This window comes from Musca domestica, unplaced genomic scaffold (assembly GCF_030504385.1).
Source record: "Musca domestica strain aabys unplaced genomic scaffold, Musca_domestica.polishedcontigs.V.1.1 35, whole genome shotgun sequence".
Lineage (NCBI taxonomy): Eukaryota > Metazoa > Arthropoda > Insecta > Diptera > Muscidae > Musca > Musca domestica.
Window position 1 is genome coordinate 117,261 of NW_026712315.1, and position 20,148 is coordinate 137,408.

General features: G+C 34.9%; 5 protein-coding genes across 7 annotated transcripts; 4 read left to right on the forward strand and 1 right to left on the reverse strand.

Moving 5' to 3' along the window:
* Nucleotides 1-82: 82 nt before the first annotated feature.
* LOC101892553 (transcription factor grauzone) lies at nt 83-18,067 on the reverse strand. 2 transcript variants are annotated; one of them, XM_005179312.4, is made up of 5 exons: nt 17,929-18,067; nt 1,985-2,144; nt 989-1,929; nt 463-835; nt 83-289 (listed from the first exon to the last, which is right to left on the reverse strand). In XM_005179312.4, the coding sequence occupies exons 2-5, from the start codon at nt 2,093-2,095 to the stop codon at nt 143-145; spliced, it is 1,572 nt and encodes a 523-aa protein (XP_005179369.1). In that variant the 5' UTR covers nt 2,096-2,144; nt 17,929-18,067; the 3' UTR covers nt 83-142. The 2 variants fall into 2 exon arrangements, with proteins under 2 accessions (XP_005179369.1, XP_058981779.1); XM_059125796.1 differs by lacking the exon at nt 17,929-18,067 and adding an exon at nt 2,224-2,371.
* Nucleotides 3,992-6,119, forward strand: LOC101892381 (transcription factor grauzone). Its single transcript, XM_005179311.4, has 5 exons — nt 3,992-4,172; nt 4,232-4,953; nt 5,073-5,282; nt 5,344-5,716; nt 5,783-6,119. The coding sequence occupies exons 1-5, from the start codon at nt 4,062-4,064 to the stop codon at nt 5,927-5,929; spliced, it is 1,563 nt and encodes a 520-aa protein (XP_005179368.1). The 5' UTR covers nt 3,992-4,061; the 3' UTR covers nt 5,930-6,119.
* LOC101892214 (transcription factor grauzone) lies at nt 6,812-9,142 on the forward strand. The gene is made up of 5 exons (XM_005179310.4): nt 6,812-7,068; nt 7,137-7,969; nt 8,198-8,407; nt 8,471-8,846; nt 8,905-9,142. Exons 1-5 carry the CDS (start codon nt 6,958-6,960, stop codon nt 9,091-9,093), a joined length of 1,719 nt encoding a protein of 572 aa, XP_005179367.1. The 5' UTR covers nt 6,812-6,957; the 3' UTR covers nt 9,094-9,142.
* On the forward strand, nt 10,206-12,329 carry LOC101892040 (transcription factor grauzone). Of its 2 annotated transcripts, none has more exons than XM_011292525.3 (5): nt 10,206-10,406; nt 10,474-11,297; nt 11,353-11,791; nt 11,856-12,002; nt 12,071-12,329. In XM_011292525.3, the coding sequence occupies exons 1-5, from the start codon at nt 10,296-10,298 to the stop codon at nt 12,257-12,259; spliced, it is 1,710 nt and encodes a 569-aa protein (XP_011290827.1). In that variant the 5' UTR covers nt 10,206-10,295; the 3' UTR covers nt 12,260-12,329. The 2 variants fall into 2 exon arrangements, with proteins under 2 accessions (XP_011290827.1, XP_019890889.1); XM_020035330.2 differs by having other exon boundaries at nt 10,268-10,406; nt 10,478-11,297.
* Nucleotides 13,574-18,186, forward strand: LOC101891697 (WD repeat-containing protein 35). The gene is made up of 11 exons (XM_005179307.4): nt 13,574-13,859; nt 13,930-14,041; nt 14,100-14,387; nt 14,464-14,609; nt 14,675-14,837; nt 14,938-15,308; nt 15,384-15,567; nt 15,629-15,732; nt 15,794-16,086; nt 16,155-17,864; nt 17,924-18,186. Exons 1-11 carry the CDS (start codon nt 13,836-13,838, stop codon nt 18,114-18,116), a joined length of 3,588 nt encoding a protein of 1,195 aa, XP_005179364.1. The 5' UTR covers nt 13,574-13,835; the 3' UTR covers nt 18,117-18,186.
* The last annotated feature ends 1,962 nt before the right edge of the window (nt 18,187-20,148 follow it).

Consider the following 20,148-nt stretch of genomic DNA (forward strand, 5'->3'; position numbering starts at 1 on the left):
CCGTCCCCCAAGAAAAAATACTTTCACAGTATAGACTGTGATGTACTACGGTTTAAATTTATATCATTTTTAATTAAAAATAAAACCCAAGTCTGGACTTTTTCTTTTGGTGGGAATACATTTTATTTATAGGTTCACTGATTTACTTAGAGCCTATAACTTTCAACTGTTTCCACTCTACTGGATGAGCTTTCTTTTTATGAGAATACATGTTTGCCTTGGAATTAAATTTTCTACTACAAAATGGGCAATTATACAGTGGTTCTCCCGCATGTCCAGCCATGTGTTCCTTAAAATGAAAAAGAAAAACTTCGTTTAAAATATATTTATGCATACATTTAAATAATGTAAATAAATCTCATTCTAGTTAATAATACGTAATCTTGTGTGTAACCAATTAATTGCATAACAAAAATTCATTTTTAATAAGAAAAATTATGATTTATTAAATGTTTAGAATACCCTTAGTGTTTGTTGGCTCTTAAAGTTCTTATGGCACTCTTCGCACGTGTACTCCTGGGTGTTGTGGGTAAAGTTCAAATGGCAAGTCAAGGAATGTTTATTTTTGCATATTCGTTCGCACTGCGGACATTTATATTGTTTCGTGTCGTGAAATCTTCTTAAATGCTGTCTCAAATTGTCTTTGTCCTTTAGCCATCGTTCACAGCCCTCACGCGGACATTTTATCCTTGGTCCACTGGTTTCAAAATGTGATCGAACATGTTTTTCAAATGCTTGCTTGTCGTGTATCTCCTTGGCGCACACATGGCATACATTGACAGGTTTATAGTGACGATTTTTCACATGAATTTGTAATATGTATTCGGTGGCAAAGCTGAAAAAAAGAATTTCAAATCCTAATGTAAATCAGGAAAATCTTCATATTTCATAGGCATTCTACGTGGGCAACAAACGTCATTATTAAAGCTCCGTTAATTTATATTTTAAATAATTAGTTGTTATCCAGTCAAAAGAGACCTTTACTTACGCTTTTCTGGGTACACAAATATCACAGAAATGTGACCTTTCTGTTACCGGTACATGTTTTGACTTGTGATGTTCCAATAGATGTTTACGGGCAAATTTTCTAGGACATTGGTCACATTTATGAGTGAAATTTGTCTCTGGAGCATGTTGCCTTCTATAGTGATCTTTTAGGGATGAATTGTTTTTATAGCTCCTTCCACATTCGTTGCACTTGAAATAGTTGGGATCTTCATGATAATAGGCATGTTGTAAGACATCCGAGGGACAATCCAGCTTTCGATCACAACATATAATGTGTGGTTTAGTGTCCGTATGTTTTGCTTTATAATGTGCAATAACATTTTTAAAATCATCACAGATATAATTGCATATTTGACATAGCATATGTATGTGCTTTTTAATAAGTTGCTCGTTCTGCTCAAGAAGTAGATGACACTTTCGTTGCTTGGGGGTATTCTTGCGCGTCAAACGCTTTTCCCTTATTTGTATAACTTCAGATTGTTTTGTGTTATTTTCTTGCAGTTCTCTTGATACATTTGCTAGAGGTTTTGAGTCCTCGCTGTCATCTGATTCTGTATCTGCTGCCCAGCAGTGTGTGGTGCTGTTTTCACTTTCAATGTCCTTTTCGTCCTGCTCTTGCCTTCCATTTTCAGTCAGCTGTTCTTTTACCCCGTGTGTGTCATGGCTGGGCAAATCAATGCTTAAAAAAGGATCACCCGTCAACATATCCTCCGTCCCGATAACGTTGCTAATGCTGTTATTAGGCGATATAACCTGAAACTCCTCTTTAACGATAATACTATCATGGCCATGATCTTTACTTTTCGTTGATATAGTCTCCAGTTGCTCATGCGCCGTCCTTACGTTTTCATAGTATTCATGGAAGTCAGTTAATTTATTCCAGCAATCAACACATATTTCACTACCGTCCATTGAATAGGGCTAGATTGTATCAGAACATTATTATTAGAAATTAAATATATAATGAATTTTATACCTTCAAATTTAAGTGTTTATCTATCATATCCGAAATGTTGTATTCCAAAACATCTTTTCCGTATATAGGCAGTGTCTCCTTGTTGTCCAGCAAACATACGAAACAATGCATTCTTTGAGTTTTTATTTCAGATTTCTAAGTGACTCCAGACTCTCAGACTCTAAAGGGATGAGAATGGCAATCTCTAGGGCAATTGAAGACAGAATTTTAAAAAATATATATTAGGTGTGTCTGGTTACTTTTTCTTCAAACATTGTCCAGCAACATCTATCTGAGAGAGTAAGGTTTATTCTCTTTTGCAAGGAAATGCGAAAAGTAAACAGACGGTATTCCTGCAGAAGCTAGCAACTAATCAGCTGATTTGTCAAAACAAACCAATTTGTCCCCCATAAGGAGAATTAAAACAAAGGAAGCAATACTAATTTTACAAGTTTTTTAAATAAAAATGTTGAAAATAGTGTTTTATTTTCTTATTACATATTAACATTTACGTTTCTCACATTTTGTAAAGTTGTTCTCCAAAAACTATTAGTCTTGTTAATTCCAAAATAATATTTTCAAATTAAAAACACAAAAGGAAATAAATAAGCAATAGAAAACATCTGATTGAATGTCGATGAATGAGAAGAAGAAGAGCTGCAAGAGATTGCAAGAAGAAATTTGTCCAGCAAGAATTTGCAAACTCTCACTGAAAGAACTGTCAAAATTTCTCTCTCCAACCGCTCTCTTTTGCAAAACTTTTGGGTTAACAGACGACTTCCAGTAACAATTTGTAACAATTGTTACAAACTTTAGGGTAACCAGACGCACCTATTATTTTTGTTTACATTCAATTCTATTTCTTTTGTTTATATTTTGTTCTTTGTTTTTATTTTCCAGGTCAGCTGATTGCCAGAAATGCACTATTGTGATTGAATTTACAGTACAAAAAAAATAAATAAACAAACTTTTGACATACAGACAGCAGAGTTGTCAAATGCATGGTAGAAGAATATAGGTAGACGCGTCGACACAGCTGCTGGGACAATGAACTGTCAAACCAATTATGGGATTGAAAATGTTGAATGAAAAATTATTCAAATTCGGTAAAATTGTTGAAAAACGCGAATTATAATAGCCTCCGACTAATGTAGTATAATAAAACATATAAAAATCTACTTATATTTGAAAAAAACATTAAAAATTTTTTGACATATCAATGCTCCCAAGCGTTGATGCATCTACCTGTATTCTTCTTCCATGGTCAAATGTTTAATAGCATGTTTCCATTGGAAACCGAACAACGTTGTTCGCTCTCAGAATTAGGTACACGAATTAACCCGTTCATACGGCACGATTCGTAATTCATAGTAAATAATTCCTTTTTTCAAAAATTTTGTTTCTTGATTTTAATGGGAATTTATACTAAAATACATTAAATTCTCACTAATATGAATAAAAGAAATGATTGTTTTTCTCCCAAATATGTATTATATCAATAATTTTATAATTTTCATTCACGTTTTCAACTTTTTGTGTAAATCTTGACATTTTGAACATATTTTTGTGTTTTTCCATTTTTAAATTCTACTGGAGAGACATTTGTCAAACATTTTTTCTGCCAATAGAAACATTTTGAAAATATTGCCTCTTTTGTTTGCAGTTTTCTGTGGAAATTTCATCTCGTGGACCAAATGCGTACTTCGAATGAGAGAGAAAACAAAATTTACTTTCGTTTGAATGTACATACGCCATTCAACATTGTAGTTTTCATACATAATTTTCAGTCTTCCCAAAAATTTTTTAAATTTTCATTAAATTTTTCTATTTTTAATTTTAAATGTCATAATTTATTTTTTCGATAAATGCTCTCATTTGTTAGGGATGGGACATATTTTTTCGTTGTTCTGAGAGTGATTTGAATTGAACAACGTACAAATATGAGTGTTCGCTCAGGAAATTTTGTGTGAAGAATTAGGTAGTTTTTTCATAGTTAAAGGTCAAACAACGAATAGAGAGCGAATCAAGTGCAGTGGAAACGCCACATAATTTGTTTATAATTAAAGGATTGAGGGGTAAAGATTAAACAATAACAAATATGTTATGCTGTGTATGTGTTCTGGATGTTGTTGATGCCGTCGATGTTTTTGGAGACATTGGAACTCAACTAAATATTGCAAATAAAGTCGATAAACATCTGTGGTTTAAGGTAAGTTCCAATCATCCATTACATTCCACTTCAATTAATGATTGTTTTTCCTTTACTAGCCCAAGCCCAATGATCGGATATGTGATAAATGTTGGAATATCATCAAGGAGTTTCATGAATTTTATCAAAATGCCGAAAAAGCTCATCAAAAGTTGCAGCAGGAGGCATCTGCAATAAAAGAGGAACAATCCATCGAGGTGTCACCCATCAAAGAGGAATTTCTGGACACATATGAAGAGAAGCCAACTCAGCTTGAAGTTGAGATTGAAACAAATATAAGCAGTGTAATACCGGCTGATGATTTTGAAAGGAATCCTTTAGAAGATGGTGATGACTATGATGATTCACAGCTTGATAGTGTATGTGATGTAGACGATGACTATATTGCTTCACCAGCGACTTCATCATTTTCAAGTTCAGCAGATGAAGATCAATTAACCAAAATAGCTTTGGAAAAAGAGAAGAAACCAAAAGTGAGAAGAAAGAAAAGATTGGAAAAAACATCCACACAATCCAAAAAAGACGATGAAGAGGCAGGTGTAATCCGCAAGAAACGCAAAAGATTGGATCCCAAATTAACGGAAGAAATGATACAGAAGCATATTTCAATGATATGCAACCTATGCAACGTTGATTGCAAAACCTTTATTGAGGTTGGCAAACACTTCAAAGACTGTCATCCCAAAATAAAGCCCTACATAATGTGTTGCAACAAGAGATTTACCAGGCGACATTATATAGCACAACATGCGCTGCAACATGAGGATCCCAATTGTTTTAGGTATGTGTGATAATAAAACTTGAAATATTTCTTATCTTGTCCGTTGTATTAAGTTTACGACTTTGAATATATCTCAAACTTCGTTGTAGGTAATATATTTTTATTTATTGCTTATTCAGGTGTGAGGAATGCAACAAATCTTTCAAAACCACATATAACCTACATACGCACAATCTTTCATTCCACCAACAAGAAGAAGATGGTGTACATGTCTGCGAATTTTGTCCACAAAAATTCCCCCGGCGCAAGTTGTTGGAGTTCCATAGGCCATCTCACATACCCAAGGAGCAGTGGTCATTCTTATGTATGAAATGCCCCACACCAAGACCGTATGTTGTCCTTAATCATTCAAAATTTTTGACAGTATATTATTAATAGGTTTCATTTCAGTTTCGCCAGTGAATATCTACTGAAGACCCACGAAAGTGTTCATAAGCGAGAAACAAATATATGTCATGTATGCGCCAAAGAAATAAAAGATAAGTATTTGTTTGAAAAACATGTGCGCCTACATTTCGAAGATAGTGGGCCTCGGGTAAAATGTCCCTATCCGGACTGTGAAAGTTGGCTTAAAGATGAATACAATCTAAAGGATCATTTAAGGAGGCACAACAGCGAGGGTATCATCTATAAATGTCCGGAATGTGAAAAGGTGTGTAAGAATCGCAAAGCATTATCCCAACACAAACGCAACAATCATTCCAATCGACAATATAAATGTTCACAGTGTGAAAAGGTTTTCAAAAAGGCAATAACTTTGAAGGTTGGTTGGTTGGTTATTATGCAGATTGTATTTTATATACATAGTGATTACTTTTTATTGTTTCAGGAACATATGGCTCACCATACTGGAGAAAGTCTTTATAAATGCCCCTTCTGCCCGAGAACATTTAATTCCAATGCCAATATGTATTCGCACAAAAAGAAACAGCATACGATAAATGGTAAAAATAAGAGTGAAAATACAACTTTTTGATTTTAATCATTTTTACAGTATTTAAAAGTTTTAATTTCTTGGCTTAACACTTGCCAAGCACCATGACTTTTTTTATTTAATATACATATTTCAATTATTTGAAATACCTAGTATTTATTTTAATTTAAGTGAAAAGATTTTCAACCCAAAATCCACACAAACAAATAAAGATACAACATGAAATTGGGTAGATTTTAGTATTTTATTTAACTATTTTTTAATAACAGAGGTCCCCAAAGATCTTCAATACGGCAAAGTGTTCTATAATGATTAATTAGGTAAAAATGGGCAAAGCATACGTCAATAAACCATGATAGATCAATCACTAATAAAAATTAGTTACCTCCTTACTACTTCAGTCAAAAATTGTTTACAATAGAACATATATACGGGGAGACGGGATTACCAGAATGCAACTATACAAGTAAGGGTCAGCCCAGCTGACGGAACCAAAATTAGTTGTTATAATTTTGTTGTTTGAATACAAAAGACAATTAAAAAAAAATAAAATTTAAAAATTGTTTATAACTGAAATTATGTTGAAAAAGCGGCTTAAACTTACGTTTTGACGTTTCATGATACCAAAACATTTGTAACAAATTTCTGAGCGAATACCTAATACATCAGCCTTGAGAAAGGCCATTTTTTATTACAAACCTATGTTTTTCTTATTTTATTTTATTCATATTCAGCATTTTCCTTATGTTTTACTCGCATCCTTAATGCACTCATCAATAATTTCTTTACACATTTGTGAATAACAAAACAGATATATTATAAAATAGAAAATTAAAAAAATATATATGATTTTTTTCGGAAAAATTGAAAATTAAAATAAAATATATATTTTTTTATAATGTATCTAGTTCACTTAGTTCGGTTCAGTGAATATTTGGCGTTGAACTGTGGCAGTGTAGTTAAGTTGGATCAACATACACTCACCTCCTAACAAGAAGGATATTGGAATTGGACACATTGGTTGGGCAGGATTATATAGAGAAATAAAAAAATAAGAAGGACATTTGAAAATGTTATGCTGTGTATGTCTGTTGGAAAACACCAATGCCATGGGCATTTATGAGGAAGATGGGCAGAAATTAAAGATGCCACAAATCATCCAGAAGCATTTGTGGTTTAAGGTAATCTGAGAATACAACAAGTTATTTCTGATTCAATTGGAATGACTCCTATGTTATTTTCATTGTAGCCCATGGAAAACGATGAATTGAGATCGCACATTTGTCTAGTATGTTGGGAAAGAATCCATGATTTCCATGAATTCTATGAACAGGCGGAAAGAATCCATGCCGAATATCAATCAAGCAGAAAACACAAAGTGAATATTAAACAAGAGGAATTGCCAACCAGTACAAATTCCATTAAGGAAGAAAATGAGGAAGTGTTTAGTGATATGCTGCAGTTGGAAATAGAGATTGGAGAAACGCCAAAAACACGAGATGTAGATGAAAAACCAGAAAAGAATCCTCTGGAAGATCTACAGAAGGATTTGGAGGATGAAATTGGTGCCAATTTAGAAGAGGAAGATGTCCAAGTACTGGACATTTGGCAAAGCAATCCTTTGGATGATGAACTTAAATCTCATGGAACAGATAGTGAATCTGATAATGGATCTAATTCGGAGGATTATGAACAATCCGAATACAGTGATGAAGAGTCAAACTCTCCAGAGGAGGAAGAAGTCGCCAAGGGAGAACAGAAAAATAAAGATACTGCGAAAACTGAAAGAAGAAAGAGGAAACCAAAAACTTCAACAAAGCAAACGACAGATGCTGTCAAGAAAAAACGGAAAGTGCAATATAGATTTGATCATAACCATACAGAGGAAATGATACAGAAGCATATACCAATGGGATGTAATTTATGTGTTTTTGTCGGCAAATCATTTGCCGACATTGTGGGACATTTCAAAGTATGCCACCCAAAGACGCGACCGTATATCATGTGTTGTGATAAGAAGTTCACAAAACGTTTTTATGTTGCTCAGCATGCTCTCAAACATGAGGATCCAAATTGCTTTAAGTAAGTACCAATACCAAACTTTGCAGTCAAACACAAAGAAAGGTATGGAATGATAGGAAAACTGTGTTTTCTGTAGAGACAGAGAAAGAACAAGCAACAAGTTCTTCAGATTTATTTGTTTTTATTCATAATCAAATTAACGGTGACTGCCTCTCGAGTTATGCAGGGAAATGTTTGGAATCATGTAAAAATTAGTATGTAGATTCATATTCCAATTTGACTTTTCAGATGCAACGAATGCAACAAATCGTTCACAACAACTTGTGGCTTGAGAACGCATAACTTGAATTATCATGCACCCGAAGAAGAACGTACCTATGCATGTGATTTGTGTCCCAAAAAGTTTGCAAGGCAAAATCTGCTGGAATTACACAAACCCTCACACATACCCAGGGAACAGTGGCAATTCTTCTGTGACAAATGTCCAGGACCAAAAGCGTAAACGCACACTGCAAGTAGACAACTTTAACAAATGATTAATGATTTTTTTTTTAATTTTAGATTTGCTAGTCTATACTTATTAAATGTCCACACTAGTATGCAACATAAAAGAGCTAAACATGTATGTCATGTGTGTGCCAAAGAGATACGCGATAAACATTCTTTCGAAAAGCATGTCCGTTTACATTTTGAACAGAGTGGACCTCGGGTACCATGTCCTTATCCCGATTGTGATAGTTGGTTAAAAGATGAGGATAACTTAAAGCAACATCTAAAACGCCACAATCCAGAGGGCATTATCTATAAGTGTCCAGAATGTGACAAAGTGGTTAAGAATCGTAGAGCTCTAACAAACCATAAACGTTACAGCCATTCCAATGCCACATTTCAGTGTGAACAGTGTGATAAGACTTTCAAGAAAGCAATATCACTGCGGGTTAGTATGGTCTTGTAAAATAAATAAATAAAGGTTTTCAATGATTGCATTTGTTTAGGAGCACATGACCCAACATACCGGAGAAACGCTGTACAAATGTCCATTCTGCCCACGAACTTTTAATTCTAACGCCAATATGCATGCCCATAAAAAACGAGCCCATCCCATTGAATGGGAGGAATGGCGAAGAAACAAAACGGGAAGTGCTCAAGTTTTAATAAAGAATCAACATTTAAATTCTTTGTAAATATGTTTACTGTATTTAATTAATTGCTATAATTATATATTTTATTATTAAATTATTAATTAGTTCTAATTTAGAGAATTAATAATAAATTTTTAATGGTTTTAAGGAAGTAGTGTTTACGAATTGTTTTTATTTAAAATTTTCTCCGTTCATTACAGACTTTTCATGAATTTATTTTCCGTAAGTAATCAATATTTTGCACAAAATAGTACAAAATAACACAAAAGTCCATTATATGAGAGCAAGATTGAAATCCCACTGCATTGTGGCCGATGCAAAAATGTTTACAAATTTCAGGCAAACATATACAAATTCTATTATTATTGCTTTTTTAATTTCGCGTTTTCCCATTTAATATTGTTGGACTGTTCCAGAACCTGAACGATTCTACTAGTTCTGTAATTTCTTTCGATATCATAAAGGAAAAATCGTTTATTGTAGTAAAAAGTTTTACATTCTTGCCGTTGTGTGACAGAGCATGTTTTATACCATAAAATTAAATATTTCTTAACTACCAAAATTTCAAAATTTTATTTCATTTTCTCGATAATTTAAAAGTGTAACGCATTCATTATCCGAAATAGCCGTTTTCTTGCAAGATTTTACTGAATGTTGTTCGATAACTGTTTGAAAAATTTGCAAGCGAGAATAGAATTTCTTTCAGAATAGAATTTCTTTCTTTTTTCACATTTTGTAAAGTTGTTCTCCAAAAACAATTAGTCTTGCTAATTCCAAAACAATATTTTCAAATTAAAATCACAAAAAGAAATAAATAAACAATAGAAAACATCTGATTGAATGTCGATGAATGAGAAGAAGAGTTGCAAGAGATTGCAAGAAGAAATTTGTCCAGCAAGAATTTGCAAACTCTCACTGAAAGAACTGTCAAAATTTCTCTCTCCAACCGCTCTCTTTTGCAGAACTTTCGGGTTAACAGACGGCTTCCAGTAACAATTTGTAATAATTGTTACAAATTTTAGGTTAACCAGACACACCTATTATTTACGGTGCCATGGATCCCTCATCCGGCTGATATTATTTAGGGATGTGTAATATTAATCGTCGACCTATGTATCCCTAAATTGTTTTGTTGTCAACGTACCAATCTAACTTACATTTACAAATCAACTTCTTCCTGCGCTAATTGAAATAAAACTCGTAATTTTAAATAAAGTATTCACAAAATATATTAAATTGTGAACATGTTATGCTGTGTCTGTTTGCTGGAGAACACCGGCACCATGGGCATATATGAACCAGATGGAATCGAGTTAAAAATTGAGCAAATAATCCAGCAGCATTTGTGGTTTCAGGTAATAAAATCTAAAATAACTATCCATGGAAACAGTAAATATACCATTTTTTGTTATTTTATTAAAGCCAGAAACTGATAATCCAATTAGATCACACATTTGCTTTGTATGTTGGGGAACATTGTTGGATTTTCACACATTTTATGAACAAGCCAAAAAAATACACCATCAATATGAAACAGAAGAAAAAGGGAAACTTATCAAGGAGGAGGAAACACCAATAAGTTCCAATTTCATTGATCAAGCAAATGACGAACTATTTGAAAACATACTGGAAATGAACATAGAAATAGGTGACAACTTAAAGAAAATATGTGAAGTTGAAAGTGATTCAATATCAGCAGATAATCCCTTGGAGGACACACAAAATGATTTGGTTTCTAAACCCAATTGGAGTGACACCAAAAATGAAATGCATACCCTACAAATTAATTCCCCTGGGAAACCGCAAGATGTTGAGGAGGGTTCTGACAATGAATGCTCCGAAGATTATGATCCCTCAGCCAGCAGCGATGAAAAAGAATCCATATCATCAGAAGATGATTGTCTAAGCACACTAACCAAAAAGAATAGAAAGAAGACTTATAAAACAGGCGGAACAGCAAATAAGAACCGTACACCTATCGAACAGAGCATCTACGAAATAAGAAAGAAACGAAAAGAACTGTACAAGATTGATGAGAAACATGCCGACGAAATGATATTAAAATATGTTCCAATGGGCTGTGATTTGTGTGTGTTTGTTGGTAAAACTTTTCCCGACATTGTGGAACATTTCAAAGAAGCTCATCCTAGAACCCGGCCTTATGTCACATGCTGTGATAAGCAGTTCACTAAGAGATGCCATTTAGCTCAACATGCCCTAATGCATGAAGACCCTAATTGTTTTAAGTCAGTATAGCTTCATAGCGCACAAATCATAAGAATAACTGTTATTTTCTTCTAGATGTCACGAGTGCAATAAGAAATTTACCAGTAAACGTGGTCTAAGATCACACGATCTGAATTACCACGCCACGGAGGAGGAGCGAATATTTGCCTGCGATATGTGCCCAAAAAAGTTTGCAGCACGTAATTTCTTGGAATTACACAAACCATCTCATATACCCCGCGAACAGTGGGAGTTCTTCTGTCCAAAATGTCCCTCGTCCAGGTTTGCCAGTTCATATTTATTGAAAGTGCACACAAGTATGCAACATAAGAGAAGTAAACATGTATGCCATGTGTGTGCCAAAGAGATACGTGACAAAACCACATTTGAAAAACATGTACGTTCGCATTTCGGCGAAACAGCACCTCGTGTTCCATGTCCCTATCCTGGCTGTGATAGTTGGCTGAAAGATGAAGATAATTTAAGGAAGCATATGAAAAGGCACAATTTAGAGGTAGTTCGTTGTTTTCCACAAAGATTTGAATAAATTATTTAAATTGTGTGTTCTCTTTCCCAAGGGCATAACATATCGCTGTGAAATATGTGACAAAGTCTATAAGAATCGTGTGGGCCTAACCAATCACAAACGTTATAGTCATACAATGAGCGCCAACTTCAAATGTGAACAATGTGATAGATCCTTCAAGAAAGCAATATCCTTAAGGGTATGTATAATAAAACAAATGCAGAATGAATTTAAAATTGACTTGTAATTCTTCGCTCTTTCCTCTAGGAACACATGACCCAACATACCGGAGAAACGCTTTACAAGTGTCCATTTTGTACAAGAACTTTCAATTCTAATGCCAATATGCATGCCCATAAAAAGCGCGCCCATCCCATTGAATGGGAGGAGTGGCGAAGAACTAAAACGGGGAGTGCTCAAGTTGTAATAAAACAACAAACTTCGAATTCTTTGTAAAAAAATATCTTATACAATATTCTAAAATGTGGAGAAATAAAATAATATGGCCTTTGTAGTTAATTAATAAGATTGTTTGAACTTTGTGGGGCCTTGAAGTGTATTCAATTTTAAATCGGTCGTTCTCATTGATACCATTGCTTTTTTTGCTGAAAATCGGTGTTAAGGGTTATTCTGCCATCCGAACGCAACGCTCGTAATAATTCTGCAGCAATTTTTTGAAAAGCTCCGAGATTGGAGAAAACATGAATGAAACAAATCCATAAAATATGTAACAATATCACAATTCCCTGAAAAATGGTTAACCTCATTGCTAAGAGCATTTTTGGGCAATATTTTGTTGATATTCCAACAGATCGAATAGGTTGTAAACTATGAGCACATTACAATATTAAATAAATTCTAGCCTGCTGAACATATCTTCCTCTCTGATTTGTTCTACATTTATTTTATAGTGCTTCCTGGTTGCCACTATGGCGAGGACGACAAAGCTTAGCCTTCAATTGTTCGTAAAACAAAATTTTTCTTGCTTGAATAAATTCATAACACCGTTAGATTTTTTTAAAAAAATGTAACGATATTCTCTTCTTATGTTGGCCGAAAAAAAATAAAGGGGTCGCTTAAGCAAAATCGTGTACGTGTGCTTGACGTTTTCAGCGCACACGGTTCATGCATTCGTTTTGCTGGACGATACATTTTTGGCGATGTTGGCCGGAAAATGAAAACAGTAAGAGAAATAAAGGATCACTCATGAAAAATTATTAGTTGAATTAAGAGTGTTATCGGCAAACCATTCTAAAATTTTTTTAAGAATGGATAGCTCCACTTGCGGGGAATTAATAAGCCTGATTGAGTGTCTAATAAGTTTTTCGGTATTTCGGCATCAATACTTCATATTAATATGCTGTAATAACCCGATTGTTTTTCACATTTAACAACAGCTGCCAACGACCCGTAAACTTCCAACAACTTAAAAACATTTTTGTTTTGTCAGTATCCGACATATCTATGCAACACTTCGCTTTGAAAAAATGTCACAAATGAGAACATGCATGATCTCTCCACCACACACACGTCAAAATCGAACGTCACGCACGAGAAAAATCAAAAAATTCAGCTTCATGCATCGTAAGTGTGACGCATTCCATGCATTTTGACCGTGTATGGTGCACTTAAACTTTCTGTTTTTTCTCTTAAGCAATTTCTTTTTACGAATTTGCTCAGCTCTGTTTTAATCTCTCTTCTGCTCTTTTTCAAAATCACAATGAGAAAAAAATCTCTTCTAAAGTATGATAGTTTCTCTTCATGGGATATCCAATTAGTCATGCTAAAGAAAGACCTGTTGAATTGAATTCATCTGCGACAGCTGTGTGTTTTTGTTTTGGTCAACAAGGAAAATAAGAAACACAACGCAACAATTGGTGGCAATTAAACCATGGTTAAAAAGAAAAAACTAGGCTGCTATGGAAACGAGTTTTCTTTTTTTCTCTATACAACAAATGCTTGACCACAGGAAAAAAGTAAGAACAACTACCTATTTAGTGTTGTATTTAGTGTGAAAGTAGTTGCGGAAAAAATGTTTGTTTATTTAAGCAAAAAGGTAAAAAATATAAAAAATATAAAAAATATAAAAATAAAAAATAATCGAATTTAATGTTATGTATTTATAGATTGCAATACCCAATAATGTGCAATTAAATTGCATATCCTGGAACAAGGAACATGGTTATATAGCAGTGGCTGGTACTGAGGGACTGCTAAAGGTTTTGAAATTGGAACAAGGTAAGTTATTCCATGAATTACATTTACAATAAAGTTTCCTAAGTTTATTGTATTGTAGCAACAAATGGCCAAAATAAAGGAGGCTTGGCTGCAGTCTCAAATCTATCCATGAATCAGACATTAGATGGCCACAAAAATGCCGTAAAAGTTGTTGTGTGGAATAATGCCCAACAAAAGTTAACATCTTCGGATGTAGATGGAGTCATTATGGTGTGGATGTTGTACAAGGGCTCATGGTATGAAGAAATGACAAATGATCGTAAAAAGTCCACGGTCAATGGCATGCACTGGACATCGGATGGTACGAAAATTTGTATTGTTTATGCAGATGGTGCAATTATTGTGGGTGCGTAAAAAAAGTCCGTTATCTAAAGGGACTGATATGTGATACAACTTATTTGCTCTGATTTTTACTAAAATAGGTTCCGTTGATGGTAATCGGATTTGGGGCAAAGAATTGAAAAACACCCATCTTAGTGGTGTCCAATGGAGTCCCGACAATCGTTTGATACTTTTCTCACTGGCAAATGGGGAATGTCATTTATATGATAATCAAGGGAATTTCGCTGTAAGTATGACCTTAAAATTGGACGTAATTAATTTACATCTATATTCCGTCGTTTACATTTACAGATGAAACTGAATATTAAATGCACAGCTCCGAATAACACAAGTCGCACAAATCATGTTTCAGCCTTGAATTGGTTTAGTGGAAAAACTACAGGTAACAGACCTGTTTTGGCCATATGCTATGCCAATGGAAAAGCCCAGCTGATGATAGACGAAAATGACGACAGTGAGTTAAAAAAAAGATTAATTTTATATTAAAATATGCCAAAAGCGGGTTGAAAGGAAAAACCACAATTTTTACATCTTATAAAATCCCTTTCTTTTAGATCCGATTATAATAAGAACACCAATGCATATTACCGATGCCAAATGGAATCATGATGGTTCGGTTTTGGCCATATGTGGTCGCCTTGATGATGTCTCATCCACAAAAGAGTTGAATCAAGTGAGTTTCTATTCACCGCATGGACAGCTATATCGGTCCCTTAAAGTTCCGGGTAATAAAATAACATCCATATCATGGGAGGGCAAGTCACTGCGCATTGCCATGGCCGTTGATTCGTTTATATATTTTGCAAATATAAGACCCGATTATGTGTGGTGTTATTTTGAGAAAACCGTTGTATTCATCAATTCGAATCACTCGAAAACGAATAATTTAAATGTAATTACATTTTGGAATACAACATCGAATCAGGTAAAATTTATGAAATATCCTCATTTTTTATTAAATATCCTTTTTTAAAATATTGTATTTTTTTAATATTTCTAGAGTTTTCTTAAAGAAGTCGAACCCTGTCTAGCGATGGCTGCTTGCAATGAACACTGTGTACTGGCAGTGGAATGTGTTAGTGGCAACATTAAAGATCTGGCTCTAACATCTGTGGAACGTAAAAATTCGGACGATAAATTGTATCAATTGCTCCTCTGCAACTCCATTGGGACAACTGTTGATTGTAAGCCGCACAAAGTTAACAGAATCTAAACATTTTAATTTTTTATTTTTTACTTTCTCAGCTAAATACACAGAGGTGTGTCCCGATTTTGTTGGCATTAATTCGAATTACGTGGCCATCGCCTCAAAAGATGAAATTCTATTGTGGCACTATCACACACCCAAGGTTCATTCTAAAACTCTTTACAAAAACTTAATAATACGTAGATAATTTATTTAATTTTCAGAGTGCATCACAGTTACATAATGTCAAATCGCGTAAAGAAAAGCGTTTTCATATCGATGACACACCGACAGGAGTGGATTTGGCAAAAGATTTGCAAATTCCTAAAGTAAAGCCAGAGGATAGAGATAAGAGCAATGGCGATCCCATTTGCTCGATGGCTTTGTCGGAAAAACTATTGTTGGTAGCACGTGAATCGGGCATTATAAACGAGTACAGTGTGCCAAATGTGGCGCTTAGAAATCGCCACAAAGTTGGTGTGAAAATAATTAAAATGGCCATTAATTCGAATTCAACGTAAGCAGGAAAATACTTCAGTATATAGTCAAGTTTTAAATCGTATTTTATTGAATTTCATTTGGTAGCCGTGCTGCTCTCATTGATTATAATGGTGTTATGACCCTTTTGGATTTGGATGATGCTCGTGAGACCCAACTAAATTTTAGTCGTGTCGAACGTAAAGATGTCTGGGCAATTTGCTGGGCCAAAGACAATCCCCTGCTATTGGCGTTGATGGAAAAGACACGCATGTATATTTTTCGCGGCAACGATCCTGAGGAGCCAATTGCATGTTCGGGCTACATTTGTACCTTTGAAGATTTAGAAATCACAAGTGTTCTTTTGGATGACATTATAAGCGGCGAAGAAACTCAAAATCCCATAAGTCATATACTGCAACTGAAAGTTAAATCTTTACGCGACACCGATGATCTGTTACAGCATGTTGGTCTGGAAGATGCCAAGCAATTCATAGAGGACAATCCCCATCCACGTTTGTGGCGTCTATTGGCCGAAGCTGCATTGAAAAAGCTAGAGCTTGATGTGGCCGAGAATGCATTCGTAAGGTGTGCCAATTATCAGGGTATACAACTTATAAAAAATCTACGCAACATTCCCTCAGAGTTATTGCAAAAAGCAGAAATAGCTGCATTCTATGGTGAATATGAGGAAGCTGAGAAGTTATATATTGATGGTGATCGTCGAGATTTGGCCATAAATTTACGTATTTCCCTGTGCGATTGGTTCAGAGTTGTACAGCTGTATCGCATGGGCTCCGGTATATCAGATCAACAAATGGAACTGGCTTGGCGTCAGATTGGTCACCATTTTGCCAATTTACGGTCATGGGAAAGTGCCAAAGAGTACTATGAAAAATCTCATGACATTGAGGGATTAATGAATGCCCTTTATAATTTGGAACAGTTTGAGGAGTTGGAGAAATGCATAGATAAATTGCCGGAAAAAAGTCCCCTGTTGGCAAAAATCGCTGAAATGCTCTCGTCTGTGGGCATGTGCAGTGAAGCTGTGAATGCATTTTTAAAATTTGGCGATCCCAAATCTGCCGTAAACACATGTGTAAATCTACGACAGTGGGGTCAAGCAGTGGAATTGGCCCAGAAATTCCAAATGCCACAAGTAACAACATTATTGAGCAAACATGCTGCTGAGTTGTTGAAGGAAAATCGCCTACCCGAAGCAATCGAATTACAACGAAAAGCGGGACGTTATTTGGATGCAGCACGCCTGATGTGCAAACTAGCAGAAAAAGAAACCGAAAAGGGGTCCAATATGTTGCGCATTAAGAAATTATACGTTTTGGCTGGACTTTTGGCTGAACAACACCTTAAAAGTTTAGTTGCCAAGACGGAAGACACCCCAAACTACAATCTCGATCGCATTAGCATAATGGATACATTGAGCCTGGAAGATTCGGCTACGATTGAAAGAATATGGCACTGTGCGGAGGGATATCATTTCATGCTCCTAGCACAAAGGCAATTACGTTTTGGGATTGTTCATAGTGCCGTCATAACGGCCCTACGTTTAAGGGACTACGATGATGTTTTGAAACCCGAAGATATTTACAGTCTTTTAGCTTTGGCTAGTTGTGCTGATCGTTCTTTTGGCACGTGCTCCAGGGCTTTTATTAAATTGGAATCACTCAGTGAGTTACCAGAGGAAACTCTAAAGGAATTTGAAGACTTGGCAATAAATATATTTTCTAAAAATGAGCCAATCGACAACAAGGAAGATTTTATAACATGTTATGCTTGTAAAGCATCAGTATCGGACAGGTAGGTCAATTTTCCTTTTATTAATTTCAAATAGTTTTCAATATTAAAATTTCTTATAGCTTACCCGCTTGTAACAGTTGTGGTGCTCGCTTTCCGCCCTGTATATCTTCGGGAAAACCCATAACACAACCAACAGCAAACATCTGGATCTGTGGTACATGTCATCATTGTGCAGCGCCAATGGAAATAACTCGTCATCGAACGTGTCCTCTGTGTCATGCCTTAATATTATCAATGACACTGGAAGTTTAATTGGAAATTAAATTTATACAATTTATGGTCTCATTAGCAAGTTAATAAAAATCTAATAAAACGCTTTAAACTTTGAGTATAATTTCTATAATTTCTGACGTTTTCCACAGTTCAAATTAAAGGCGTAATTCGAATTAGGAAACAATTCTCCTATTTAGTTCAATTCTTACCGTGTCTATGCCCGCTTTTTCTCAAAATTGGATGCAACAAGTTGTAGTAGAGCTTAACAATTAAAAGTTTTTATGGGAGAGTTCAATCATACACGCTATGATTATAATTATAATTTAAAGTTCAAATTATCTTTTAAATTCGGACTTGTCCATTGCCCATTTGCGATATATATGGGAGCTATATCCAAATCTGAACCGATTTTGATAAAATTTGGCAAAGATATTTCTGAGCTGCATTTGATATATTTCCCTTATTTCCCTTAATATCGTTGGTTACGGAGAGCATATTACGGCTGTGGGTAACAAATATAACAAATCGGATGAACAATATATATATATATGGGAGCTATGGCTATATCTGAATCGATCTTCACCAAATTTGACGTACTTGTTTCTAGGAGTAATTTAGTCGGAATCGGTTGAAGATATATATATGGGAACTACAACTAAATTTGAACCGATTTATATGGGGGACCTGAATCGAAGATTTCCAAGATTTGGTTGTTTGGACTTGGTTAAACTACATTTCAAAGCTCTTAACTAAATAAGGTGGACTTTATCGTGATTTCCACAGACAGATAGACAGACAGACGATCATCGCTATCGTACAATAACTTTTTTCTGATCAGGATATATATATGAGCTACTATTACACGTTTGATGCACAATAAAAGGCAAATCGGAGGAGGATATATATGAGAGCTATATCTAAATTTTGACAGATTATCTCCAACAATTTCAATAGTGTTCGTCCTTGGGTCAAACAAACGATTTGAGCAAAATTTCATCTGGATAGGGCAACAAATGCGAACTGTACTTTGTTTACGGACGGACATACATACATCGACTCAGAATGTGTGTGATTCTATGCAGATCGAATTATGGGTCTTCTCGTTTGTTCCTTTTGCCAGTTACCCTTCTCCTTCACAAATTTCCAATTTCCTATATTTGAATTCAAATGTGCGTGCCGTGCTGATGGTATTGCGTATTCATGTATCCAATGTATTGCTCTGGAAAACTCCCGTCCTTTGGGGCGTTTGGAGTCAATATCCGTGCCAGGGAATCCGTCCTCCAAGAAAAAATACTTTCCTGGAATCAGGGTACAAATAAATACAGCTGGAAAAATATTCTCGAGTTGCTGGAGACACATATATGGCTTTTCTATCCATGGACCATTAATTGGAGGTTATGTTGGCGGTCGGGTTTTGTTTATTGTTTTTTTAGTTTTTTAAATCACGCACAATCTCAAATCACACATATACACATTTGTTCTATTTGTTTCTAAATTATTTATATATAAATTTTTATACGAAATTAAATAATTAATTAATAAATTAAAATCAATTGAATGAATTACCAACCGACGCCACCGAGAAAAGAAAAAGAAGTAACGAACAAAGGACACTACAATATGGCAACACTGAAAAGAAAGACAGCACAGAGAGAAAATCGAAATAAAGATGGAATCAAAAGGGAAAGGCGGACAACACAAAAGGAATCAAAACAAAACGGCCGACAACACAAAAGGAATCAAAACAAAACGGCCGACAACACTGGAACAGATGTTTAAGATATGGGTTATCATTTTACGATGATTAGCAAACAATTTGCTATCGATTCTTTGTGATTAGCAGAGACCATCAGGCATTGATAGCACACATGAACCTCGTTTTACTAAGTGTGCGTCACTATAGTAATTTTGAAGAAATAGAACTGGTTTGAATTTGACTGTTGTCAGAATCTGTGTTATCATTTTCATGTGATTAGCATAATGTTCTTCTCCTATCTATGTTACACATCCCTATAATTTAAAATTCATAAATATTATAGAACAGCTGTTGCGGTGTGTTGCCTCTTCCACT

Excerpts from the sequence above, each read along its gene's own strand:
- LOC101892553 (XM_005179312.4), bottom strand. The coding sequence starts at position 2,095 with ATGCATTGTTTCGTATGTTTGCTGGACAACAAGGAGACACTGCCTATA. Across the intron at positions 836-988 it reads ATTTGTGTACCCAGAAAAGC|CTTTGCCACCGAATACATAT; the intron begins GTAAGTAAAGGT and ends TCTTTTTTTCAG. Across the intron at positions 290-462 it reads AGAGCCAACAAACACTAAGG|GAACACATGGCTGGACATGC; the intron begins GTATTCTAAACA and ends TTTCATTTTAAG.
- LOC101892381 (XM_005179311.4), top strand. The coding sequence starts at position 4,062 with ATGTTATGCTGTGTATGTGTTCTGGATGTTGTTGATGCCGTCGATGTT. Across the intron at positions 4,173-4,231 it reads ATAAACATCTGTGGTTTAAG|CCCAAGCCCAATGATCGGAT; the intron begins GTAAGTTCCAAT and ends TTCCTTTACTAG. Across the intron at positions 5,283-5,343 it reads AAATGCCCCACACCAAGACC|TTTCGCCAGTGAATATCTAC; the intron begins GTATGTTGTCCT and ends GTTTCATTTCAG.
- LOC101892214 (XM_005179310.4), top strand. The coding sequence starts at position 6,958 with ATGTTATGCTGTGTATGTCTGTTGGAAAACACCAATGCCATGGGCATT. Across the intron at positions 7,069-7,136 it reads AGAAGCATTTGTGGTTTAAG|CCCATGGAAAACGATGAATT; the intron begins GTAATCTGAGAA and ends TTTTCATTGTAG. Across the intron at positions 7,970-8,197 it reads GAGGATCCAAATTGCTTTAA|ATGCAACGAATGCAACAAAT; the intron begins GTAAGTACCAAT and ends TTGACTTTTCAG.
- LOC101892040 (XM_011292525.3), top strand. The coding sequence starts at position 10,296 with ATGTTATGCTGTGTCTGTTTGCTGGAGAACACCGGCACCATGGGCATA. Across the intron at positions 11,298-11,352 it reads GAAGACCCTAATTGTTTTAA|ATGTCACGAGTGCAATAAGA; the intron begins GTCAGTATAGCT and ends ATTTTCTTCTAG. Across the intron at positions 12,003-12,070 it reads AGAAAGCAATATCCTTAAGG|GAACACATGACCCAACATAC; the intron begins GTATGTATAATA and ends TCTTTCCTCTAG.
- LOC101891697 (XM_005179307.4), top strand. The coding sequence starts at position 13,836 with ATGTTTGTTTATTTAAGCAAAAAG. Across the intron at positions 14,042-14,099 it reads GGTTTTGAAATTGGAACAAG|CAACAAATGGCCAAAATAAA; the intron begins GTAAGTTATTCC and ends ATTGTATTGTAG. Across the intron at positions 15,309-15,383 it reads GGAATACAACATCGAATCAG|AGTTTTCTTAAAGAAGTCGA; the intron begins GTAAAATTTATG and ends TAATATTTCTAG.